Source organism: Pectinophora gossypiella, chromosome 3, assembly GCF_024362695.1.
Source record: "Pectinophora gossypiella chromosome 3, ilPecGoss1.1, whole genome shotgun sequence".
In the NCBI taxonomy this organism is placed as follows: Eukaryota; Metazoa; Arthropoda; class Insecta; order Lepidoptera; family Gelechiidae; genus Pectinophora; species Pectinophora gossypiella.
Window position 1 is genome coordinate 1206591 of NC_065406.1, and position 23726 is coordinate 1230316.

Sequence of the window (23726 nt, forward strand, 5' to 3'; positions counted from 1 at the left end):
GCCAGTTTACAACCGTAATGGGGCGTGATTGAAAAGCTGTGAACTTCAATTTAGACAATTTATTTGAACTCTACAAGGGTTGAAGTGTATTTTACATTTACAAGCTATAATTACAATTATTCTACTCACAAATACTAACTAATCAACATCTTATCTAAGTATTTCTAATGTTTAAACAAAGTAATAAGTTATTAGTATGGTAGTGCAATAAATATAGGGATATTACTTCGACTCAGTAAGACTTTTAATCTGCAGACAGGCAATGGTGCTAATTCCTGTAAATGCCATCTAATTTTATTTTAAGTTATAGCCGTCATTTTCTTATCCGCCGAAAAGGAAAGGGACGGATGATCGACAGCTTTTAATTTTAGGAAGAATGAGTAAATAAATGAACCCCTCGACCCAACCCGGGCGAATCAAAAAGGTATCTCGCTGGTATGCAAACCGTTTGACGTGTGCTCTCAACTTAATTCTGTTGGGTTATTGGCCCATGTAAAATTTCATTCCAATGTAAATTTACTAATTCTTCCTAAAATTAAAAGTTGTCGATCACCCGTCCCTTTCCTTTTCGGCGGATAAGAAAATGACAGATATAACTTAAAATAAAATTAGATAATGTTTACAGGAATTAACACCAATGTGTCCTTAAAATGTTTAAATGAAGATAAACACTAAAATCTCAAATGTAGTTTTCCTAAATTTCAACAGTTCTCCATACTGTCCAGCTAAAATTCATTATAAATTGCTATAAAATGTGGAGCTACGTGGAGTGTTTCCCGTCTGAAGTATGAGTTACGAAAAAGAAAAGCCATCAGTTGGAAAAAGGCAATTTGATTGAAAATAAGTTTTTTTTCTAAGTTTTCTTTCGATCTTTAGGGAATAAATATAACACTATGATTTTGCAGTTAACCGCTGCGCATAGGGTTATAGTGTAAAAATATAAGCAAAACAATATAGGTATTTCTTTGCTCAAATAGTATGGGGATCTGTCAAAATTTAAAACACTCAACAGTAGCGAAACTTGATGGGAGAAATAGGCTGTTTTTATCCTCATTGTGTGAATTATGATTTTGACAGCTAGTCCCCGAACGTCGAGTCCCGCTACGGCGAGTATCTTACGGCGAGTATCTTTATAGCGAGTGGTTCTACGTCTTTCCTTTTCCTTAATTTGTACAGATCAAAACACGCTAATAATTATAATAAATATTTTGAAGGAAACAATTTCAATCGTATTTAATTTTAGAAACAAAAATGTTTTTTCATTCTCACAGTTCGGTTCCTGACTCTAATAACACGCTGATAATCAAAGCAGGTACTTAATAAACTATTTACTTTATCTATTCTACTTAAATTCTACTACTAAATACATTATAAAAGGAGTTAGAGATCAATTATTGCACAATTTTATCAATTATTTCTACACTAAGCGAAGGTTGGTGGTAGGGCTGGCAGAGAACGACCCAGAAGGTACATTGATCAAATTGGAGACGTCCTTAGAAAAGGTTCAGTACGATCTATTCTGAACCAGCGTGCGTGTATGAAACGATTGATGAATGTGGAGGAAGAAAGTGTTTTGGAAGCAAATGGAATTCCATATTCTGCTTACCCCGGTGGGTAATTGGCGTGAGTTTATGTAAGTTTTTCTACACTAAGCAATACTTCACTAGGAAGTTTTCCTTGCGCTGCTGTTGTAATTTCCTATCCGTTTCCATCGTCAAGCAAGGTTAGCCTAATATGGGTCTCCCCACATTAGCGTTATCAAAAGCGTACTCCATCGGTATGTAGCATACTCCACTGTGTGGAGCTGTTTCGCCTAGAAGACGCACTTAATCTTATGCAAAACCAATATAAAATATTTTCTTCACCGAAAACGCAGATAAAAACGAATTCACAGATGACAGTGCATGTATGCAGGATACGGTGGTAGCAGAGCGCAAGCGAGCGGCAGCGCATGCGCGGACAATTCTCGTTCGTTGCTCGCCGCTTGCGCACGTAGTTGCTCTAGGCGGAGCTGGTTTTGGCGCTTCCACTTTGTCCTGTCGAGGATAGAGTAAAGCTTTTTTTAAAGTCACTTTTTGGACAAAAATTGACACAAAGGAGGACTCGTCTTATAAAAAAGGATCTTTTTTAAAAATAGAATAAGATTATTTAAAATAGGTACGCGTCATTTATTGCTTTTCTCAATGGAGAATTCATTAGTTATTGTCAAAAATGCATCCTGGAACTGCTAAATTATAGACTCCTGATTCCGTTAGACATTACTGATTCCGTTACAAGAGTTTATTTATTTAATTGTTATTGGAAGACCAACAGCTAACGATACAAAATAATAGTTAACAATAAACCCGCGAAGGGAAAACCAGCCCAATACAGGTTAGGTTAAATACCTCCGAAAATGAATTTCTCGGGAACGTGGGTTTCCTCACGATGTTTTCCTGAACCGCTGAGCACGTGATAATCATTTATGACCCAAACATGAATTCGAAACAAATTGTCGAATTTGTTTCGAATTCATATTTCGGTCTGTGCTGGATTCGAACCTGCAACCTCAAAGTGAGAAGCAAGCGTTCTACCAACTGGGCTACTATCAACATTAGTGGTAAGTACCATACATTAAAACTGGCGCCCAGCATGGGACCAAAACATCAAAATACAACTTACCGCCGATTTTGGTACCAGGTCTTGACCTGTGTCTCACTGAGGCTCAGGGCGTCTGCCACGTCCCCTCTATCGGCCACACTGAGATACTTTTGGCAGCGGAACTTGCGCTCTAAATACGCCAATTGCGCATGCGTGAAGGCGGTGCGGCGCCGGCGCGGCTTGCGACCCGTGTTCGGAACGCTCGGGCGGTTGGTTGGTTGGCGATCTGTGTGAAAAATATTGTTTTATTTTTAAATACATACATAACTGCATAAACTCACGCCCCTAATCCTAATCCCTAATGAGGTGGACAGAGCCACAAATACTTGCAGCCAACCTTGATAGGGTGTTTCCATTAGGCACCCATTCCAATACGCTCCCACTTTTGTATTTTTTGCCAGAATCCATATAAAAGTACTGTTGTGAACAGAATTGTGATCAGAACAAATTTTCAAATGTGGGAGCGTGCTGGACGGGGGCGTATTGGAATGGGTGCCTAATGGACAGACCCCCTTGATACGTAGTCTTAGGATATGGTGGAGATCAGCCTATCGCCCATAACAATTGTCTATTAAGTTAGAAAGGATTCCCTGCGGTTGATTGATGGGAGGGCTTATTGCTAAATAGCAATATTTCCAGGCAACCTTAGGGTGAATGAACTTGCTACATATTGGAGTCGAGGACGGTGCAATACAGGTATAAGTAAGTCTTTAATATACTATACAGGGTGTTAGTGACATCGTAACGAAAACTTTGAGGGATGATTGAGACCATGATTCTGAGATGATATCAAGTGGAATTTTCCGTCGCAAAAGTATGGAACAGAAAATAACTTAAAATAAAACAAAAATTTTCATGAATTTTCCGACTGAAAATTCCACTTGATATCAACTCAGAATCATGGTCTGAATCATCCCCCTCAGTATTCGTTACGGTGTCACTAACACCCATACCTACTTGTATGGCTACAGTATGTACTTGTGCGGGGTGTAAGTGACATCGTAACGAAGACTGAAGCGAATGATTCAGCTGATTATTCTGAGTTAATATCAAGTGGATTTTTTTATCGCAAAAGTATAGAATTGAAAATAATTTAAAAATACTAAAAAAAATCATGAATTCCACTTGATATCAACTCAGAATCATGGTCTGAATCATCCCCCTCAGTATTCGTTACGATGTCACTAACACCCTGTATAATACATTTATAACAGAAAGTCTCACCAGTAGAATCCTGCGAGTCCCTCTGAGCGGAGCTGCCAGCAATGACCGACGCAGCAAATCCAGCCAACAGTTGCGATTGGAAGGAATTCTTGCTCAGGTCCATGGATCGTCCATAAATACTCTCCGACAACGACCCCGCCATGTGCGCAAACGCTGAACCGTTCTCAGTAGCGTCTTCCTTGTTGCTCTCCCTCTCTGGCCGGTAAAGGTGAAAGAGACCACTGTCGTACAACTTCATTCGTTCGTCACTTCGATTTTCAAATTCCTCGTCTTCTTTAAACGGAGAATTGTAATTTGAATTCGATATTCGATTCGAATTGTATTCTACAGGCGATGATCGTCCGTTGTTTTCGATGTCTTTTTTATTGTAAGAGTCCGATTTCTTCGGTGTTGAAGTGTCACTGCGGTTGTCACCTACTGATATGTCGTCGTCTACATCGGAGTTGTCCAGGTTCTGGCTCGTGTCGGGAGTGTCACTTCGAATGCCATCTCGATCTTCTTCATTGGGGACAACGCCTGTGGACAAGGTGTATTTTTTATAGAAAAATCTGCTTACTTGCCTACCAATCCTTTCTATCACGCTTAGTACGTGACCTAAGTAGGGAAGATTATTTAGGATTAGAAGATTAGTTAGGATGCCAATCGTGCGGAAGCAAATTCCCCTCCGGTATTTGACTTTTCAGCCACACAAGACGTTGCCACATTTTTTTTTTGACGTGACTTATTGTAGATTTGCAGCAGATGGCATTAACTACTTGGCCGGATAAATGGGGAGCGCTGAAGGCTCTCACCCGGGACGTTGCCACAGAAACGCTGTATAAATCATCAGATCAAGATGTATAGGCCTATGTTGATGATGGATCCTTTCTATAAAGTACAGTCATGAGCAATATAATTACCCACTTTAGGACTCTGTCGCACTAACATATTTGACTTTTAGTCAGACTTACAGTTCAATTTGTCAAAAAAGTTAATTTGACATAGTACCAAAGTGCTTAGCAAAGTGCTTATAATATTAATGCTCGTGACCGTACCTCCTACATTGAAGGACTAAGTCTTAGTTACTGTAGCACTCGACATTAGTCTGTAGACACGGAAGTCTATAATCATCCCGCATCAATCCGCAATATTAGGTTAAATTAGTCATCGGCCCCGATTCCTGCAGACACCTCCCAATTTTATTTTAAGTTATACCAGTCATTTTCTTATCCGCCGAAAAGGAAAGGGACAGATGATTATCTAACAACTGTTAATTTAAAAATGAAAGAATAACCCGGGCGAATAAAATAAGCATCTCATATGCAATCCGTTTGAGGTGTACTGTCAACTTAATTCTGTCGGGTTATTGGCCATTATCATTTCGGGTTTTTTTCTAAATTTCCGCCAAATAGACGTGTGTTCCATAAATTTTATACCTGTCGATTAGTCTCTTTCCTTTTCGGCGGATAAGAAAATGACAGGTATAACTTATAAAATGAATTTACATGGTGTGAACCGGAATCAGCACAAATGTATAATATATAACATTTCATCACGCATTATATATACACCTACTCATCGCTAGCTGTATTTAAGGCCCATGTGATAGCCTATTGCGACTTGAATATGAAAAGTGTCACACAAAAAAAAGTAAAAAGTGTGTATGTGTGTTTGATGTTAAAAACTATAAATTTTCTCATTTCTTATACAATAATAAGATATTTCCTTTAGAGTACGACATCTTGAAAAAATGGCGGATATCCCGGTAGTTGCGCGTACCTACCTTATTATATATCGCGTCGCGTCGCGCTTACATAGGCCTGAATTGACTGGAATGACAAGGCCCATGAGAGAAGTTTGTAGTCATTACAAAACTAACACGTAAATTCTAGCACGAGCAAAAGTAACAACACATCTGAAGGCTCTGGTATCAATTAAAGTGGAGTGATTTACACGAAGACAAGATTAAAGCCTCGCTGACACTTTAGCCGGTCTCAAACGAGGCACAAAGGCGAGTTCACATAAAGACCTCAGTTTTAAAAAAGGAACGGCTACACGAGTTTTCTGCTCTAATTAATGCCTCGGGGCGTTCCGTTTCGCTCTCGAGCAATTGAATGCCGCGAAGGTGAATGGTGTTTTAGCGCGCGCGGGAAAATCTTGTCTATGGTCTGTGTCTTTTAATTTGCGTGAAAATGGTGGAGAGTGGGCATTCCATTCAGCCGCTCGCTTTTCATATATTTTCATATTGTACCGTCGTATAATGCCGCTGTATCCCCGATTACTTGTTATTTTGCGGGGGGCTGGAGTGTTTCTCTCGTTATAATCTCGCATAAACATGTTTTAGCCGCGTCCCGTGGAGAGCCTGAGAGATCTTAATGTTTCCGCACGAATATCTCCACCCAAAACATCGTTAACGAGGTTGTTTTTTTAACCGACTTGAAAAAAAGGAGGAGGTTCTGAATTCATCGGGATGTTTATTTTTATTTTTTATGTATGTTCCCCGATTACTCGAAGACGCCTTGACCGATTTTTTTTATAAAGACTGTTCTTGTAGCATAAGAAGAAGGAAATATCTTAAAAAACAGTACCTTACTTTTAACTTCCTTTCACATAGTAAGAACTTAACATAACATAAGCTCACGACTATGTACCAATTGGGGTAGTTAGAGGTACCTACATCCGTCGCAAGATGAACTAAGTAGTCACACCTCATTGAGCTTTCTGTTAGACCAAAGTTAACTAAATACTTACTTAACTTTTATAGAGGTTATAAAGTACCTATGACATAAGCCATATGTAACCTGTAATTTGTCAGTTTTTCCCTTCGGGTTAGAAGTCAGTTGGTAATAGCTTTTATAAAAATCAGACCAAACAATTACAAATCCTGCAGGTTAAGTAAGCGAACGAATCAGTTCGCGACGCGACAACACTTCAGAACTCCGATACCGAACCCGCCGGCATAGTCGACGATCTTTCTTTCAATTGTAGACCTTTCAGACGACACCCTGAACCTGTTATATTAAATTTTGAACAGGGTGAGAGCCGTCCGGCCAAGTATTTGACGCCAAATGCGGCAAATCTACAATTAGTCATGTCAAAAAAATAAAATTGGCATTAACTACTTGACCGGAACTTACCGACAGAAATCATGACTGAAGAAAAGGAAAGTAGCTAGATAAATTACATGGAAAACAATTCTCCAAATTAGCTCGCGACAAAAATGTCACGGAAATGACTGAGCGCATTTACATTGTAAATGACGCGATACTCGTAAAATATGCCGCATAAAAAGTGACTTTAAGGATTAATTTAGACTTTTTGCCTACCACGAACGGCCTTTGTGGTCCAGTCGTTGAGCGTTGGGCTTCGGTGTTTCCGGGTTCGAGTCCCGATGAGCACATGTCACAAAAGTCAGTTTTTAATCTCTAGTAATCCCTAGGCAGATCAACTGATTGTCCGGAAGTCACGTTAAGCCGTTGGCCCCAGTTACCGTTTGACCCAGTAAGTAAGTAGTCGTTACATGAGCCATGTGCCATGTCATGGGCCTTTGGCGGCTCAGTAATATCATCCGCACATCAAGCACAACCCGGACACGATTAATAGACACAGGATTAATATAAAAAATATTATTTTTATAATAATAATTATGTAATGTTATTAATAATAAATAACAAATTATAATAATAAGCATAAAAATGAGCATAAATATAAATAACAAATTATATTTGACAGTGGTTATTATTTTTTATTTTTAATGTTTAAATTCAAATTTGAAATTTAATTAAACTCGTGTTTTGTCGAACGAAATTCGGAAGTGTTTCGATGGAAAGTATACAACACTAAACACTGCAAGTCTATCTGATAATAATAATAAATAACAAATTATAATAATGAGCATAAAAATAAATAACAAATTATATTTGACAGTGGTTATTATTTCTTATTTTTAATGTATTACATTCAAATTTGAAATTTAATTAAACTCGTGTTTTGTCGAACGAAATTCGGAAGTGTTTCGATAGAAAATATTTCAACACTCCAACACTAAACACTGCAAGTATGTTTGATGCCTTATAATTCTGCCCGCCCCAATGGGACACTGAGTGTCGTATTTATTACGGATTACACTAGGTACATAAGGGCACGCGCGACAAATTAGCGACGCACCCCGTCGCGATCTGTGACGCGACCGCGCGACCCCGCCGGCAAAATAACGCCTACACAGTCTTGGTCTCTTCGTTTCGTGTGGGTTGTGAGGTGGAATACCAACCTCATCAACCCTGATGTCAGGGTTATTACTGAGCCGCCAAAGGCCCCTGACATGACTCATGTAACGACTACATACTTACATCAGTAAGCAATAACCGGGACCAACGGCTTAACGTGCCTTCCGAAGCACGGATCATCTTAATAATATCGTGCACATTGTTAATACCCGTAATAAGCGTAAATTTGCCTTATACGTCAGTCGATTGTATACAATCTTTAAATCTTTTAAGGGGCAATGTATACGTTTTTACATTACGATTCCATTGCCATTCATAATTTACCTTTGAACAGTTTTAACATAACATAACATAACATAACAAATACTTTATTGCACAAACAGGAAAAAACAAAATACAAAACAAAGGAGAAATAGAATACAGACAGACAGTAATGAGTTGTAATGTTGTTGTTGTTGTGTTGTTGTTGTAATGTAGTTTAAGACAGTAATTAAACAGAAACTTTGTAAAAAAGGTTATTTTATAATAAACTTATAATCTAGAAGATATCAATGCATGGGATTAGCTGTCTGCAAACTGATATTAGGCAACCTAATTACTAAAATGTATTTTATGATTTCTTTTTAAAACACTTTAGAATTTAATTGAACTTTTAAACGCAATTTGAATTTGAATTAGCACGTCCGTTTGGATCATACATAACATAACCCCACGCCTATTTCCCACCGGGGTCAGCAGGATTACGGGATTCCATTTGCTTCCATCTTGACACACTTTTCTTGCAACCTCAGCCATAGAGGCAGCCAATCAGCTCGCGACATCAAACACTTCAGGGCCCCGATACCGACCCCGCCGGCGTGGTCGACGATTTCCCTCATTCAGCGCTTATCGCTATCGACCCACTAGGGTCGATTAATTCTTTCAAATATTTTTCCTCTCAGACGACGCCCTGAGCCGAGGTTCGCGCCCAACTGGGCACCCTCAGGCCTGTTGTCTTAAACGTTGTACCGGGTGAGAGCCTTCAGCGCTCCCCATTTGTCCGGCCAAGTAGTTAATGCCATCTGCGGCAAATCTACGATAAGTCACGTCGAAAAAAAAATAATCTTGCAACCTCAACGTTCATCAATCGTTTCATATACGCACACAGGTTCAGAATAGATCAAACCCCACATCAAAATGGGGAATGATGAATCCGTGATAGCCCTGTTCAGAGAACCCTGACACCAGGGTTGATGAGAGTGGTCCACCTCACAACCCACACGATAGAAGAAGAAGGGAACGCGTGACTCATCATTGTCACAGGTTCGAATCCCGGCGGTAAACCACAGAATTTTTGGTTTGGTCAGTTTGGCCCATAGACAATTGATATCACGTGGTTTTGAAGATTTGTAACCGGTGAATGGCAATAGCCTCGCCCCCTACCAGTGGCGGCCCTAACAAAATATTTAGGTGGTGCAAGACGTCATAGTGGCACCCCTAAGCCCCTTAAAATACAAAATGTTTCGATTAGTTTACGGCCACCGAAATTTACCTATTTAAATCTTTTAACAGCCTCCGTGGTCTAGTGGTCAGAGCGTTAGGCTCACGATCTGGAGGTCCGGGTTCAATTTCCGATGGAGACATTGTCGAATTCACTTTGTGAGACTGTCCTTTGTTTGTTAAGGACTTTTCAGGCTTGAATCACCTGATTTTCCGAAAAAGTAAGATGATTCCGTGCTTCGGAGAGCACGTTAAGCTGTTGGTCCCGGCTATTAGCCGTAAAAATACCTCTACCAACCCGCATTGGAGCAGGTAACGGTATGAGTTTCAATGTGGATGCAATCTAACCGTAAGAAGTTACTTTGCCAATGTACCAGTCTTGGTTGATTTTTCGAAAAATATTTCAGTCGAATAAGCATCATCGAACTACTGACATTCGAACTAAAGTTACGGACCCAGGGAAACCACTGCCCTATTTTTCCCTAAAAAAGTAACATTGAGAGTTAGGAGAATGCTACACCGACAAGAGTTCGTGGCGCTTAAATTAGCGATGTGATGTGGAATGTCTTACAAAATAAATAAATCACAAATTACAATTTAGGAATCACAACTGCAGGGATAGGGCTATGTTATGTTATTAAGTAAAGAAAAATATTTTTTTTTTAAATTAGAACATCAAATATCAAGTGCATTTGTTCTACGTACATCGTTAGAGCATTATCGGTAGGGTTGCCTCGCCCTAACGACCACTTGTAAACAATCACTAACCACCACATAGCCACCCCTGTTGTCTTCTAATCGGAGTATAAAACACTATTTGGCTTTTAATGTTACGCCTGGTTTGATTTTCTATTACTTATTCTGGCATGTCAAAAGCATAGTGTTAGGCGGTAGTCAGAGGTACGATAAGGTGCAAAAGTCCAATCAGTTTCTTGTAAAGTAATAAATTAATTGGTTGCACTTAAGACCTCTTGGTTACATGTCGTTTCTGTAATAGACCAAAAACACTTACAAAAACATAAATTTTATAATAATGACAACTAATGGTTCATAATTTCACCACTGTTTAAAAGTAACTCGCTGGGCTCAGTGACTGCACTTTTGTTCTTTGATTGTACATCTATCGCAAGATGAAGTAAGTGCCCAAACCTCACGGTGATTTCTGTTAGACCAACGTGATTGGTGGTGAGCCGTATCGCCGTCTATAATGGTCGACCCAACTGTATTAGTAAAAACTGCGCTTGAAATAAATAAAAAGATAAGAAAAACTACTTGTGAATCCTACTGTAAGAGGCTGAACCTGTTAACTCTACCTAGTTTATATATTCTAGAAGTTTCTATATTTGTAAAAACTAACCTTGACATGTGCGAAAAAGTCCGAAGTAAACGTTATGAAGGTAAAATCCATATTTCACATCTTAGCAAAAGTGCTCTATTCAGTAAAAGTACTTATATTAAATATGTGTGCTAAGATTTATAATCATCTGCCTTTATGTATACATAAAATTGATAATATAATACTTTTCAAACGGAAATTGTATGAACATTTGGTAAATAAATGTTATTATAGCATTAATTCATATTTAAATGACAGATACTGAATTGGAGATTGAATATATTTTTACTATTGTTATTCTAATCTTTGACATTATTATTATTGACTTATTACTACTTTGTTGACGTTGCTTTGTTTAATATTAATATTTTATAAATGTGTTTCCGATTTATTTTAATGTCAGTATTTTATTATTATTGATATTTTTATAAGCATCTAAGTAGACATTTTTGTGTTAAATATTTTATGCCGATCAGGCTGGACATGTTGAAACTCAAAATATAAATTGTAAGATCATTGTTATGTTACACATGTTTCCCAAATAAATGATTATGAATTAAAAAAAAATAAGATGATGATATGCTTAACCCAAAAGTCAAAGGCCCTCAAATCAGTGATCAATACCCACTACACATAACGATGGTACCCCTACATATGCTCTCAAACGCAGCAGGCGCCTCTCATCGGCGCACGAGGCGGCCACGCGTCAACTCACGCGTCGCTTTATAATTGATTTAACGTTCTATTTTGTTTTTATTCTTAATTTGAATTGATTTGATTGAGTTATTGGTTTGTGTTCGTGAATTGATTGCAGAGTTCTTCTTTTTTTGTTACTTGAAAATGCATTTATAGATCATGTTTTTTAATATTATGAATTTGTTATTCTTATGTTACGATTGAAATAAAAAAGGAACCCCGATACCGACCCCGCCGGCGTGGTCGACGATTTCCCTTATTCAACGCTTATCGCTATCGATCAGATGACGCCCTGAGCCGAGGTTTGCGCCCAACTGAGCATCCCCAAACCTGTTATCTTAAATTTTGTACCGGGAAAGAGCCCTCGGTCCCCATTTGTCCGGCCAAGTAGTTAATGCCGTCTACGGCAAATCTACAATCGTCACTTAAAAGAAAAGGTTTTCGTTGATGTCTTTTTTATGTGGCAATGTTATATTATAATATTAGGAAGTAATATATATTTTACATTTGACAGTATCTTAAATTAATACGTACACATACATAAACTCACGCCCATAATTCCTAGTGGGGTGGGCAGAACAACAAGTAATTATAAACAACTTGCAGTCACTGTTGATGCGAAGTCCTAAGACTTATGGTCTTAATTAATAACACATAGCAAGTCAAGTTTCTTCGGGCCAAGAGTAAACTCATAAAAGGTAAATAAAATAGCAAAAGCGGAATGTTTCCCAAGCGACTATGAGTGCTATCACGGAGAAACGGAGAAGAAGAAGCTGAAAGCTGTCACCCGTCACCAACCCCTTTGTTGACAATTGCAACATAAAAATACCTTTTAAAAAAAAGGTTATAAAAAAATATTCATTCTTTACTATTTTTAAATTAATTTTGTATTCATCGAACTTCTCTCATTGTCGGACGTGTTTGTAACCTTTGTAATTATCTACTTAAACCGAATTATATACGAAGTGGCAAAACAACCAGTCCGGGTGAGAGCCTTCAGCGCTCCCCATTTGTCCGGCCAAGTAGTTAATGCCATCTGCGGCAAATCTACAATAAGTCACGTCTAAAAAAAAAGAAGTGGCATAACAACCAGCGTTTCTTGTAATACAGTCTGCGAGTGGTGAAATAATCAATCCACACACATTTTAACACCCTTCTCCATTGATTGCTTGATTGATAAAAAGAAGAATATCAGAAATTAGAGATTTTTTTTTTTTCTTTTTTTTCACACAGAAAGCGCACCGTGGCTTTATAAAAAAAAATGTAATCAAAATATCGTTTTATTATACTTTAGAAAGAATATTTTTAATATAAATAGATATTTTCAACAATACACAATATGTCAAATAATAATAATAAAAAAAACATAACAAAAAATACCTACTCAATTAAACATTGTAGCAGGCATCCCTGCTTAGTCAAACAGTCCCCCCCACCCCGGCTTTTTGGCGGGAAACGGGAACGGGACAGTTGCTTTCTTCATTGAATAATCTAAATAATTAATACGAAGTGGTGTTTTGTGGTTAATGATCGCATTAAGTTAGTCGGAAGACATTCGCGAGTGTTATTATATCGGAGTATTCAATAAACAAAGTGTATCTGCCTATTTTCGCTTCGTGCCAGGAAGCCGCTTCATAACTCAAAAGTTTATGCGGACTTTTGAGTTAATTCGTTTGGGGTTCGGAGTAGGAGTCTACTCCGAGTGTGGGGGCTTAGGTTTCATCATCATCATCTTTCATCATTTCATCAATCATCAAGAAAAAAAATACGTAAGACATGGCTGTATGGGCATACGAGGGGAGGTCAAAAAGTTCGCGGAATGAGGGGGAAGGGGGTCGAAATTAAACACGAAACTATTTTTCCTTTTCAATATATTCTCCCTTAACCTTAACACATTTTCCGGATCTATCAAATAATTTGTTTATTCCATCATAAAAAAAAGATTTCTCTTTGCTGTCAAAATAGGCCGAAATTGCAGACTTGACTTCTTCATCATCGCCAAATTTTCGTCCACGCAGTTCCTTTTTCATTTTTGGGAACAAATAATAATCGCTGGGGGCCAAGTCTGGACTGTAAGGCGGGTGGTTTAATTTTTCGAACCCGCATCGGTGAATGGCAGCCGTCGCAACATGGCACGTGTGGACGGGTGCGTTGTCGTGCAAAAGGAGCACACCTCTTGACAGCTTTCCTCTTCTTTTTTCCTTGATAGCCTCTTTCAATCTATCCAGTAAAGAAGCGTAGTAATGTCCCGTTATAGTCACACCACGATCTTTATAATCAATCAGCAAAATACCTTCTGTATCCCAAAAAATAGTGGCCATGATCTTTCCGGCCGATTGTGACACCTTAAACTTCTTTGGAGGAGGTGTGCCTTTTTTATGCCACTGCATCGACTCTTGCTTCGACTCAGGTTCATAGTGGTGACCCCAGGTTTCATCTCCAGTAACAATCCGGGCCATAACTTCTTCCTTATTCTCTCCACAGAGCTCTAAAAACTGGCGAGAACACTCGACACGCTCGCTTTTTTGAAGTGGCGTGAGCATTCTTGGAACCCATCTTGCGCTGACCTTAGTCATCCCAAGATGTTGATGTAGGATATTTAAAATACTTGTTTCGGATACACCGACCATTGCTGCAAGCTGCTTCTTCTTCAAGCGGGTATCTTCTAATACAAGTTTCTCTACTTTTTCGATGATTTCCGGTGTGGTGGCCTCAATGGGCCGTCCGGAGCGGGGGTCATCTTCAATCGACTCTCTTCCTTGCTTGAAAAGACTATGCCACTTGTAAACCATGGTTTTACCAGGGGCAGAGTCCGCGTAAACTGCTAACAGCTCTTGAAAAATCGTCTGAGCGGATTTTCCTTGCTTGGTGAGGAACTTAATGACGGCGCGGTGTTCAATTTTCTCCATATTCGCTGAGTTCTTCCCGATTCACTTGTTTGCTGGTCGATAGTTCAAACGTTAATGACCCGATTTGCTTCAAACTTGGTACATATACTGTTAATGAGGTGTGCAACTAGCGGCTACCTGTACGAGCAAACCAACCCCCTCCAACCCCTCCATTCCGCGAACTTTTTGACCTCCCCTCGTAGTTCCCTTTGCCTTACCCTTCGGGGAAAACAAAAAAAAAAAACAGTCCCCCCCCCCATGGATCACCCGGCGCTTATATTAAAAATGTATTGTAATAGCATTTTAATGCATAAAGCATAAGGCATTTAACCAAAATAGCCAGTAAAACAAGATGTTATTAAAAAAATCCGATAGATGTCGCTGTACGCTGAGCGCGTTACAAAATTATATATTGCGGCTGCGTAACAAAGTGCTGCGTGCGTCAAAGCTATTTTATGCTTTAAACATGTACTTATTTATTTTAATTGGAATAACTGAGTTAATGTTTATATTAAAATATTATTTCATGTGTTTAATTTTAAGGATTTAGATAAATTACTTAAAGCAACAAAGTACTAACGACAAAACAAAATATTTTCACGAGCGCAAAATAAGTTTGTATAATTTTACATCGCGGTGTTAAGATTCCTGCGCGTATAATGACGTTAGCGAATTTCTAGATTTTTGGTATCGCTTCTCGGCCTTTTGGCTAAGATCAAAGTGTAGTATCTGTTCTTTTCAGCTTAATATCTGAAAGTTCCCTCATTGAGGGACCAGTATATTAAACTGATTTTTGTGATCAGACGGGATGTTCGGGGCTCGCTCCACTCCCGTCACGGGTCGGCCCGGCATTGCAGTGCCGCCGGGATCGGCCCACATAAAACTTGAGACATATCCGGACGGTAACTAAAATTGCCGAATAATCTATTAGAGACTTTCCAATCGGCTTTCCTCGAAAACACGATAGATGGCATTGTTGTTTCTTCATTTAACTTCTAATTTCATTCTTCTAATTTGTTTTTAGGTAAGTACCTATAAATGATTACCCCTTTATATTACACCAAGATACAACTACAACTTCCGCCCATTATTATTTTATTCAAAATAAAGAAACAATAATAGGTAACATCATTCTATACTATACATACATAATGTGATACAAATATCAAGCAAAAAATAGTTTTATATATAATTATGCTTCTGCCATTATATTACATTTTTGAATAACTATGTACCCCAGCAATGAAAAAATAGGTAATTACCTATCACGTTAAAAGTGAATAACGCCATCTATCGTGTGTTGGAAAACTACCCCTTAGATACCCTAAATAATCTAAATTTAATATCGATATGCTTAAATGACATATAATCGATTATATATATCTAACATTTATTATATACTAAAATATATAAATACAACTATTTATTAAAATCCACAAACGCAGAACAATACACAATTCTTTACAAATAGAAAAAAGACAAAATTCTTTAGAAAAAAAAAAAATCTTTTCGGCACTGCCTCGGTGTGATGCTTTGGACGAGTTTTTCTATTTGTCTTCTTCTTTTTTCTAATTGTAAAGAATTGTATTGTTAGATTATAATCGATATAATTGTAGAATTTCAATATCGATATTTAGATTATTTAGGGGTTTAGGCAATAATCGATATTCAGTCAATTATCGGGCTACACAAGACGAAATTTTAATTACGTATTTTCCTTCAGGCTGTCAAATATTAAACTCATTATATCCCAATTAGGTCAGACCTACATCCATCGCAAAGTGAACTCAGTATCCACACCTTATTGAGCTTTCTGATAATAAAAATAATTCTTCTGTCGTGTTGGTTGCGAGGTGGATTATCAACCCTGGTGTCAGGGTTACTATTGAACCGCCAAAGGCCCCTGAAATGGCTCATGTAACGACTACTAACTTGCATCAGTAAGTAGTAACCGGGACCAACGGCTCAAGGTGCCTTCCGAAACACGGATCATCTTACTTTCGGACAATCAGGTGATCAGAATGTCCTAACCAAACTAGGGATCACAAAGTGATTTCCGTGATATGTCCCCACTGGGATTCGAACCCGGTACCGGATTGTGAGCCCAACGCTCAATCACTTGACCACGGAGGCCGATAGAAATAATTAGTACATCTACAGTGCGCCGCGTCATATTTCGATGTGAACGGCTGCATACAAACATTAACATAAAGTATACAAAAAATCCCTTCACCCTCTGCCCCTCTGCCCTTTTGCCTCCGTCTGCATTGATCTTAAGAGTACTAAACAATAAGGAACTGTCTGTAAAAAACTATGAAAGTGAAAAAGTAAAGGCTTTGGCACACCAAAAGCAAGAGCAGGTCAGAAGGAGCGCTTTTTTAAATATATACCTACCTCTAGTATACATATTTACATCTATATTTAATTTGATTTGTAATTTATTATGATAATATCTAAGTATCCTGTAAGTTAGTGTATGTACGTGTGGTGGGGTGATGTCCGTACTTCACTCAGTACTTAGGTCTCACAGAATACCAGCGTCACGGCTCACGCCGCGGCATAAGCTGAGTGAGGACATTTTATTCGGGACACCATCCACTATACATGGGTAAGTCGATATGACATCACATTTAATTTAGGTATAACTTTCTGTGTTCGTTTTCCATGTTCATAAATTATGGTGTGGATACTGAGTTCGTTTTCCATGTTAATGTATATATATATGTAATCCGGGTCTGTGGTGTCCTAAATAATAAATATTTCTTTCTTTCTTTTGCGGATGAATGCTCGCGCGCCCTCGTGGTTCGTTTTTGCTAGCCACATTAGAGCCTATCATAACATCGACCTGGGATAGACATTTAGGAGTCGCCGTCGCCGGACACGGCTTGGATGATAATATATGATGATGATGATGACTATTGGTCATGATTACAACATGCGTCGCACCGCACCTGCGCTGCTATTGCCTTTACTGTGCCGAAGCCTTTACGTGGTCAAGGATGCAGTAAGTGGTCGTTACCGTCTGACAAGTTCCTGTGGAGTGCTGGCCGTGTGGTGAAAATTGACAAAAGACACGTACTAACTATTAACGATTTATTATAGACGCTCTGTTGGATATTTTTTCACGCTTCGCTCAAGGACGAACCGTCACCTTATTATATTAAAATTATATTATTTTTTTTTTTAAATAAAAGAGGTTCGCGTTTGACCACAGTCTCACCTGATGGTAACTGACGATGTGGTCTAAGGTGGATCACGCTTACCTAGCAAATGCCTATTCACTCTAGCCTTGAAGACTCCCAGATTATAACGAGCCGGAAAAACATACGACGCTAGATCATTCCAGTCCTTTGCTGTTCGCATCAATAAGGAAGAGGCAAAACGTTTACTTAATTTAAATTCGAATTATTTATTTTCAGACACAAGTCCATAGACGTTAGTAACAATGCAAACTTCAAGCTAGGGTTAGTATAAAACAGAGCAAATGAAAACTTAAGAGAGGTGGAGCTTCACCCATCGGCGCAGCAATGGGGAGTCCCACTTATCAGCGAACACGCTTAGAATGGTGTTGGTAGTGCCGCGGAGCCGCGACAGCAAAGATGCGCTGCGCTTCCGCATGATGGCATAGTTAAGTGCGGATTGGTGGTATATCTGTCGTGTACAGATCTTAGAATTGATCACTTCATTACTTTTTCGATCTTTTCGTGAAATAGCCAACTTAAGCTGACCATATCGTTGAAACGTCAACGTTTAATGATATTTCAATCAACTTTTGGCCATATCGTTAATGTAGCCGGTGTCCATGCTATGTGATGTAATGATAATACGAATAGTCAATTAATTTCTTAGGTTCAAAATTATTTACCCAATCGATATGGAAAATTGTACAATTACATAAATTCATCAATTATAATATCAATCAAGTTATAAATATAATCGACACCAGCGCCACTACCGGTGGATAATGTTACTAATTTTACGATATGATTGCCAACGTTTGGCCATATCATGAAGTAATCATGCATTTAGTTGCTCATATCGTTAAACGTTTCGTGTTCATTGATTTGGCCAACCTACATCATGACACAACGAGTTATATTTTATGCTCGACTCCAGTGAGTAGTCCGTAACGTCTACTTAAAAATACCAAAATGCTCATCTGAGGAGGCGAATAGAGGAAGAATACGCGAGTAAGGGTTTCACTACATACTCATGAATATTAACCGTATTAAGGTGTAGTAACAAATATTATTATGAGAAGGCTACGTGTTCGAGTGTGCGCTGTGCCGCTGCCGGTAATAAGCTGCTAATTTGCAAGTGTGCGCGCGCCCTTACCATGCAGGTGCATATATTAGGACCTAATCTAAAAACTTGACTGTGAAATTACCCTTACAGTATGAATTTTTCATATTTGTTTAAGAGTAGGTGCATGAGTCGCTTTTTTTTTGCTCAGGTGTGTGTCCTTACGTGTTAAATATGGAATATTTTAACTACATAAGAAGTAATACATAACATAGCCAGCATATCGCACGCGGCGCGATATTTTAAACTTTTATTGCGTAATCCATCTCCTTGGTTCATAATATAGCATAATAATAAATAGAGGTTATATTTCAGATTTTCATAAAACTCGAATTCAGTGCGGTTATGTATACGTTTTTACAATAAAATACCAGATATTTTAAATTTGTCAGAAAATAAATTAAAAGCTCATGTGAAGCTTACTTTATGTAAAAGCTTATTATAAGATTAATGACTACCTAAATGATAAAAATGTCTGGTATAGAATGTGTTCCTCTAGTTCTTAAATAACTTGTAATGCATTGATTTAAAAGATGTAGGTATTTAATAATTTAACAACTAGAGGAACACAATGAAAACACATAATAACGGGTTCTTACCGCGTTTAAAGTAGGGATATGAGACTCCCGATATTTCGACACTGTTGCATGCAAGTGCCATGATCACGGAATGACTGATTAGATTGGAGTGGAAATATCGGGAGTCTCATATTCCTACTTTAAACGCGGTAAGAACCCGTTATTATGTGTTTTAATTATGATAATAACCGCGTAAACTTAAAACAATGTATAGAGGAACACATTTACATACATACATACATAAACTCACGCCTATTTCCCACCGGGGTAAGCAGAGACTTTCAGAAAATTCCATTTGCTTCGATCCTGACACACTTCTCTTGCTTCCTCCACATTCATCAATCGCTTCATACACGCACGCCGGTTCAGAGTAGATCGTATTGAACCTTTTCTAAGGACATCTCCAATTTGGTCATCGTAAGTCCTTCTCGGTCTTCCTCTGCCAGCCCTACCATCAACTTTCGCTTTATATACCGCTTTTGCAATTCTATTATCCTTCATCCGCTCTACGTGTCCAAACCAGCCTAACATTCCCTTCTCAATCCTAGTCACTATATCGTCTTTTACACCACATTTCTGTCTAATCACACTGTTTCTCACTCTATCACTCAACTTCACACCGCAGATGCTACGCAAAGACCTCATTTCTACGGCATTTATCCTACTTTCATGCTTCTTCTGCCATACCCAACATTCACTACCGTACTTCAGCGTAGGGACAAGCATTGTGAACAGCCATCCTCGCATCTTGCGAGATACATTGGCTACTAACAACTGCGTGCATTGCCCCATTCACTGAATTACCCAATCTCACTCTCCTTTCTATATCTTCATCACATTTACGATCCCTTGTAAACATAGTACCCAAATACACAAATTCATTCACTTGTTCTACCACTTCATTCCCAATCATAATTCTACACTCAGACACATTTTCTTCTCTTTCCATCACCAAAACTTTCGTCTTATTAACATTCACTCTCATACCCTTCTTTTGTAATTCACCTACCATTAGAGATACCATGTACTGAAGTTCCTCCGCCGATGATGCTACAAGAACTTGATCATCAGCATACAGGAGGCACTTCAGAAGCAACTCCCCCATTCTTACCCCACTCACAGATTCTTTCAATTCATTCAGACAACTATCCATGAATAAATTAAACAGCCATGGTGACGCCACGCATCCCTGCCTGACACCAACAGAGATGTCGAACCAGGAAGACAGAGTGCCATTAACTCTGACACACGCACTAGAACCCTTATACAAAGACTTCAGCGCGCGTATCAGGTTGCCGTCCAACCCATACTCAGATAGTACACACCACAATTCATCTCTCATCACTCTATCATAGGCCTTCTCTAAATCTATAAAGGCACAGAATACCTTCTGATGAACTGGTACACATTTAATACAATATATTTTTATCGATAAGGTAATCATTAATCTTATAAATAAACTTTTTTGTATAAAGTAAGATTACTTTCACCAGAGCTTAAAATTTACTTAATCTAAAATTTTGAGTAGTAATTTTATTTTTATTCCTTGTATTGTAAGTATGCCTTTCAGTTTCTCGGAAGGAGAGATACATTCTTACGTACACAGTACGTAATGTTTTCATAAATATATTGACTTGCTCCCGACAGTATATTTATTTATTAAAACAGCTTTCTTAGAGAGTCCCGACAACGCAGGCAGGCAGGAACTATTGCCAAAGTCCATAATCAGTTCACTACGTCTCAGCTACATCACGACTACGCGAAAGCTACGCCGTAGCATAGACATCAAGTTATCTGGACGAAACGTCGGGAAAACAATATTTTGTTGTTGTTGGCTACTTGACAACCTAGTCAAGTCAATGAGATACTTTTCACGAAACGTCAAAACGAACATTTTCTTCGGAGTTTGTATGGAAATACTGTCCTGTGACGTCATCAATAAAAGCGGTCAAACGTCGTACTCATTGTTACTTAATTCATAAATATAAATTCGAAAATAAGTCGAAAAGTAAAATGAGATAGATTTTTGATCATCTTAAACAGGCTTCTATTTCTAGATTAGCATTGTAATATATCTTTGACCAAGTAAAATACCCTACATAACAAAACATTGCAAGTGCCATGATCACGGGATGACTGATGAGATTGGAGTGGAAGGTCAATTACCTATTAAGGTAATTGTTTTTTTTTACCTTATTTAAGATTGAATTACGTATAGACCCGTCAAAAATAGTTTACTGTGTATAAGGTGCGTGAAAATATAAAAGTGACTATTTTTTTAAATCTTTATTGCAGAAGAGGTTTAACTCGCTTGGCGACTATGTCAGCCCCACAACAGTAACATCACTTACTCACTTCTTACCTTAACAAAACCAATTAAATTATACAGGTAACTTATAATATGCTAATTTACATGCAGAATTACCAATATACATTCGCTCATTCTGCGCTTATGACCCACTGAGGTCGATTAATTCTTTCAAATATTTTCCTCTCAGACGACGCCCTGAGCCGAGGCTTTTTTTTTTTGTTGAAAGGAAATAACTTGCGTTTACAAGTATTTAGAACTGCAACCACCGTTACTCTTTTAGAAGGCGAATTTCATAAAAATTGCTAGTAACTTTGTATAAGGAAACTTTGCGTTTTCAAATGACTAGACCCAGCTGTTACCCGCGACTTTTCTGCCAAAGTTCTTAATCCGGTCAAGTAGTGAATTCCGGCCAAGTAGTTAATCTGGCCGAGTAGTTAATTCCGGCCAAGCAGCTAATTCCGGCCAAGTAGTTAATCCGGCCAAGTAGGTAATTACGGCCAAGTCTTAAATCCGGCAAAGTAGTTAATCCGGCTCATTAATTAATTCTGGGTAAGTAGTTAATCCCGCCACGTGGATAATCCGGCCAAGTAGTTAATCCTGCCAAGTAGTTAATGCCATTTGCGGCAAATCTACACTAAGTCATGTCAAAAAAAAATACTCGCGAATTCGTTCGAGTGAAACCCTATTATTAAAACTGTACAAGTTTCATTTATAAACTTTGCTAACCCCTTTTGTCCCCTTAAGGGTTAAATTTCCCAAAATCCCGTCTTAGTGATCAACTCAATTTAACATGAGTGCAAGATTTCGTGATGGGTGAGTTAGTCAGTAACCTTTAGCTTTTTTAAATGCAATAATTATATATGATAGGAACCTACCTGTCGCTCCGGGCCTCAGCACATCTCCAAGAAGATCCTTGATCAGGAAAGATTTGTGACTATCCTGCATCCTAGAATCCATGACTGCTTGACCGTTTGGTATTAATAATCAGCTAAAACTTTGTGCACATGGTTTAAAAAAAGCTATTTATTTTAATGTTAGCTTCAGTGTTCCATTAAGAATTCAAGTCTAATATATAATGTCTTGTTTAATCACATATAAACTTTAAGTATGATAATGCTTTATACATAAATAGCTTGTGCCCGATTACCATCAATAAAAAAAAACTCCCCGACTGCACTTTCCCGCGCATCCGTCTCAACTGTCCGCCATGTTCCACAAATCGCCGCTCAACCGCGAAAATGTGTTTCCATTTAGGTACGCCCCCGCTAACCGATGTTACATACATTTTCTTGCGGTTTTGGCCCAAAATACCGCTTAAACGGGGTTTAAACCGCGTTTAGCATGCGCGGGAAACGCTGGGTGGAGCTTACGACTCCTCCCCGCGTTTCTCAACCAATGGCAAAGGCACCAAAGTTTACAGCCGAATGATTTCTAAAGTGTAGTTCAACGAGGATTTTACCAGTTGTAGTTATCGAGTTGGTTTTTAAAAGACCGTTTTGAATGTAAATCGAAAAGTTAAGCGAGGTAAAGAGGATGCCCGCGGAGCTCCAATTAGAGTGATAGTTCAGACGGGACTCGCTAGGGTTCCGTTTGTTCATCAATTTGATAGGTATTCAAATATAATATTACTGCGCCGAGCTGTTATCGAGTACTGTTTAGATTCAGAAACGACGCTTTTAGGTACGGTCACGAGTCTGTACTAATATGTATACACTTTGAAACCATGTCACATTAACTTTTTTGACAAATTAAATCGTAAGTCTTATTAAATGTCACATATGAGAGTGCGACAGGGTTCTAAAGTGGGTACAGGATATTGCGCATGACAGTACGTCAAGCACCTTATTAAACACGCGTGCTTTTTGATGGACTTTCCACGCTAAGTTCCTCAAAAACATTATAGATGGAGCTGTACAGATTTTCCTTCGATTAAAATCCTTCTAATTTCATGGATAACAGACATATATGTTTTTATCTTTGTTTTTGGGTATAAATGATGACCCTTTTTATTACACCCAGGCACAATTACATTTTCCACCTATTACTATTCTGATCAAAATAAAGAGA

General features: G+C 38.4%; 2 protein-coding genes and 1 non-coding gene across 4 annotated transcripts in view; 2 read left to right on the top strand and 1 right to left on the bottom strand.

Annotated features, from left to right (window-relative positions):
• LOC126382225 (tRNA (adenine(58)-N(1))-methyltransferase non-catalytic subunit TRM6) overlaps window positions 1-23726 on the top strand; it is a 460488-nt gene that overhangs the window by 251126 nt on the left and 185636 nt on the right. The window lies entirely within an intron of this gene.
• Window positions 1889-22616, bottom strand: LOC126382262 (homeobox protein MSH-A-like). Its single transcript, XM_050032074.1, has 4 exons — window positions 22535-22616; window positions 3865-4380; window positions 2662-2866; window positions 1889-2036 (listed from the first exon to the last, which is right to left on the bottom strand). The coding sequence occupies exons 1-4, from the start codon at window positions 22614-22616 to the stop codon at window positions 1889-1891; spliced, it is 951 nt and encodes a 316-aa protein (XP_049888031.1).
• LOC126382308 (U2 spliceosomal RNA) lies at window positions 15158-15350 on the top strand. The gene has a single exon (XR_007569048.1). It is a non-coding gene; the product is annotated as a U2 spliceosomal RNA (small nuclear RNA).